General features: G+C 42.7%; 1 protein-coding gene across 1 annotated transcript in view; it reads left to right on the plus strand.

Moving 5' to 3' along the window:
• The first annotated feature begins 440 nt into the window (after positions 1 to 440).
• Positions 441 to 2,532, plus strand: part of LOC111668543 (uncharacterized) — a 13,188-nt gene continuing 11,096 nt past the window's right edge. Inside the window, exons 1-2 of the mRNA XM_023424600.2 lie at positions 441 to 773; positions 2,231 to 2,525. Coding sequence (XP_023280368.2) covers positions 673 to 773; positions 2,231 to 2,525 — 396 coding nt within the window. The 5' untranslated portion in view covers positions 441 to 672. The remainder of the gene's footprint in view (positions 774 to 2,230; positions 2,526 to 2,532) is intronic.

Here is a 2,532-nt window from a genome sequence, read left to right on the forward strand (position 1 = left end):
ACTCGCTGGCCTCGCTGTGCTTAAAGAGACAGGCTCCAATTTACCAATTCATTTGCATTCAATAAAATAAAATAAAAGTACCGTTTGTTTTTAAATGCCGGTATAGTACCGTTTTCAAAACTCTAGTATCGCGGTACTATACTGGTACCGGTATACCGTGCAACCCTAGTATGAACAACAGGAACATGTTTTATATACAGCACCAGTTATGTTTTATATTTTAATATTACTTAATGAACTCGCTGCACTTGTGGATAAAACTGGTGAAGAACTTTGTTACAGACAGGGACATAAAACTCAAGAGAAGATCAGTCCTAATGTTTTATAGTCACATTCATATTTGTGTTCATGTCTCTTTAAGAAGACGCCTCCTGAAAGTCATGTGATTTACAGTGAAGGCAGAGGAGAGGAGGAGCAGCTCTGCTCACACCAATCATTAAATACAAGGAGGGAAAACTGAAACTGAAGTTTTCTTTCAGATCAGACTGTTTAACAAGGTGTGAACTGTCCACCTGACTCTGCTGCCTCTGTGTGGACTTTGAAACAAAATAAGGATCTGTTGATTCTATGAGGTGGAGTGTCGACTTGTGTACTCGGTGTACTCTGTGTTTGTTACTTCCTGTGTTTGTGAGCTCACAGTCAGCGTTACTGGTTTCCCGCTCAGACTGACTGATGAGTGATTGTGTGGAGGAAGAGGAGGACACGGCTGAGTCTCCAGGATCCAGCTGTTTGTCTATGAGTGATCCGTCCAAAGATGATCCTTCAGCTACACGGTGAGAGACCTGCTGCAAACTTCCAGCTCTTTGTGTCTGTGCTGACGGCCGGCAGTAGAGAGAAGACAGGAAGTGAGAATAGAGATGAAGAAGAACATGCATCAACTGAAAACTGGGGATGTTGCTGTTCATGATCCCAAGTCATGAACAGCAACATCCCCCCTTTGAACTATTAATCCCAGAGTAGACAGAGGGCTTCCACATCTGGAAAGAGAGCCATTCTTAACACTAGGTCGTGCTAATGTGTAACCACATCTGGTACCAGAGCTAAAGACAGCTTATATGTGACTGTGGGATTCAGAAACATGATCAGTGACATCCTTACAGGGTTCCCGCGGGTCATTAAAAACTCTTAAAAAATAGAAAAATAAGATCTTGAATATCTTTTTACCTTAAATTTGGTGTAGGTATTAAATTTGCTATAAAAAACAAAACCAATAATATTATTTTTGTTATGGCCTTGCAGTTTCATGCCACTTGTTCCACACTCTTGTCACTTTGTTATCAAGCACATACTTTTATTTTTAAGATGGGGTTCCTCCTCCTTCAAAATAACATCATCACACCACACTTGTATCTTCAAATACCCGAGTACCCCTAACAACATATGGGTCTCGATGAGTAATTCTATCAATTATCACGTCACCAGATGCATTAGACACGTGGTCTCTAACAGCGCTGTTTTGTGAGGTCATACTGACTTTGACCTTTGACCACCAAAATCTAAGTGAACGTTTGTGCCTAATTTAAAGAAATTCCCAGAAGGCGTTATGGAGATAATGTGTTCACAAGGCTAAAAGTACATTATGTGAGGTCACAGTGATCTTGACCTTTGACCTCTGACCACCAAAGTGAAATCACTTCATCCTGGAGTCCAACTGCACATTTGTGCAAAAGTGAAGTGGCGATATTGTGTCCACAAGGCCAAGATCATGTTTTTGGAGGTGACCTTTGACCTTTGACCTTTAGCCACAAAATCTAATCACTTCATCCTTTAGTCCAAGTGAACAATGTTCCCTCACACCTGAAGGATTCACAGGCCGAGCGTCTCTGTAGCACCATGAAGCTTCACTTACGCCACATCAGCTCCACATCACAGAGGGACAGAGTGAAGAGGTTATTGCCCTTCATATTGGGATTTTGATTGTTTTGATGAGTTGTGCAGGTCCGGGCCCATTTCTGCTTAATGTGAGAATCTCCAGGAGGGAAGTAAATCCCACCTTTGTATGTTACAGCCACAGACTCTCACTCTCTCCTGTCTGCGGTGGCGTCACGTCAGTAATTCTCACCTGTTTGACTTGTTTCAACTCGTCAGGAGTTTATTGAGGATTTTTACACTGACAGTTGGAAGTCAGTTCAGTCACTTCACCTCTACAGAGCTCACAACCACAAAAAAATGTTGTTCAAATAATCTGTGAAATGTTTTTATTTAAAAAGAAATGCGTTCCTGTCCACAGAGAGAGGAAGAGGAGCGATGTCTCTGTGGAGCAGCAGCTGTCCAGCTGTGCTCTGTGTCAGGACGTCCTGAAGGATCCAGTCTCTACCAGCTGTGGACACTGGTTTTGCAGAAAGTGCTTCACCTCATACTGGGACCAGTCTGGTTCTTCAGGAGACTCCTCCTGTCCCCAGTGTGGAAAAAGACCCAGAACAAGACCTGGACTGCAGACAGCCAGTCAGACCAGCACTGAACAAAGTGAGACTGAACATCTGTATGATGATGTCATCATTCTGAAACCAGGACCTGTTGTTTTATACAGAG

Source organism: Seriola lalandi, unplaced genomic scaffold (assembly GCF_002814215.2).
Source record: "Seriola lalandi dorsalis isolate HSWRI2012SDOR001 ecotype SW California unplaced genomic scaffold, Sedor1 jcf7180002054746, whole genome shotgun sequence".
In the NCBI taxonomy this organism is placed as follows: Eukaryota; Metazoa; Chordata; class Actinopteri; order Carangiformes; family Carangidae; genus Seriola; species Seriola lalandi.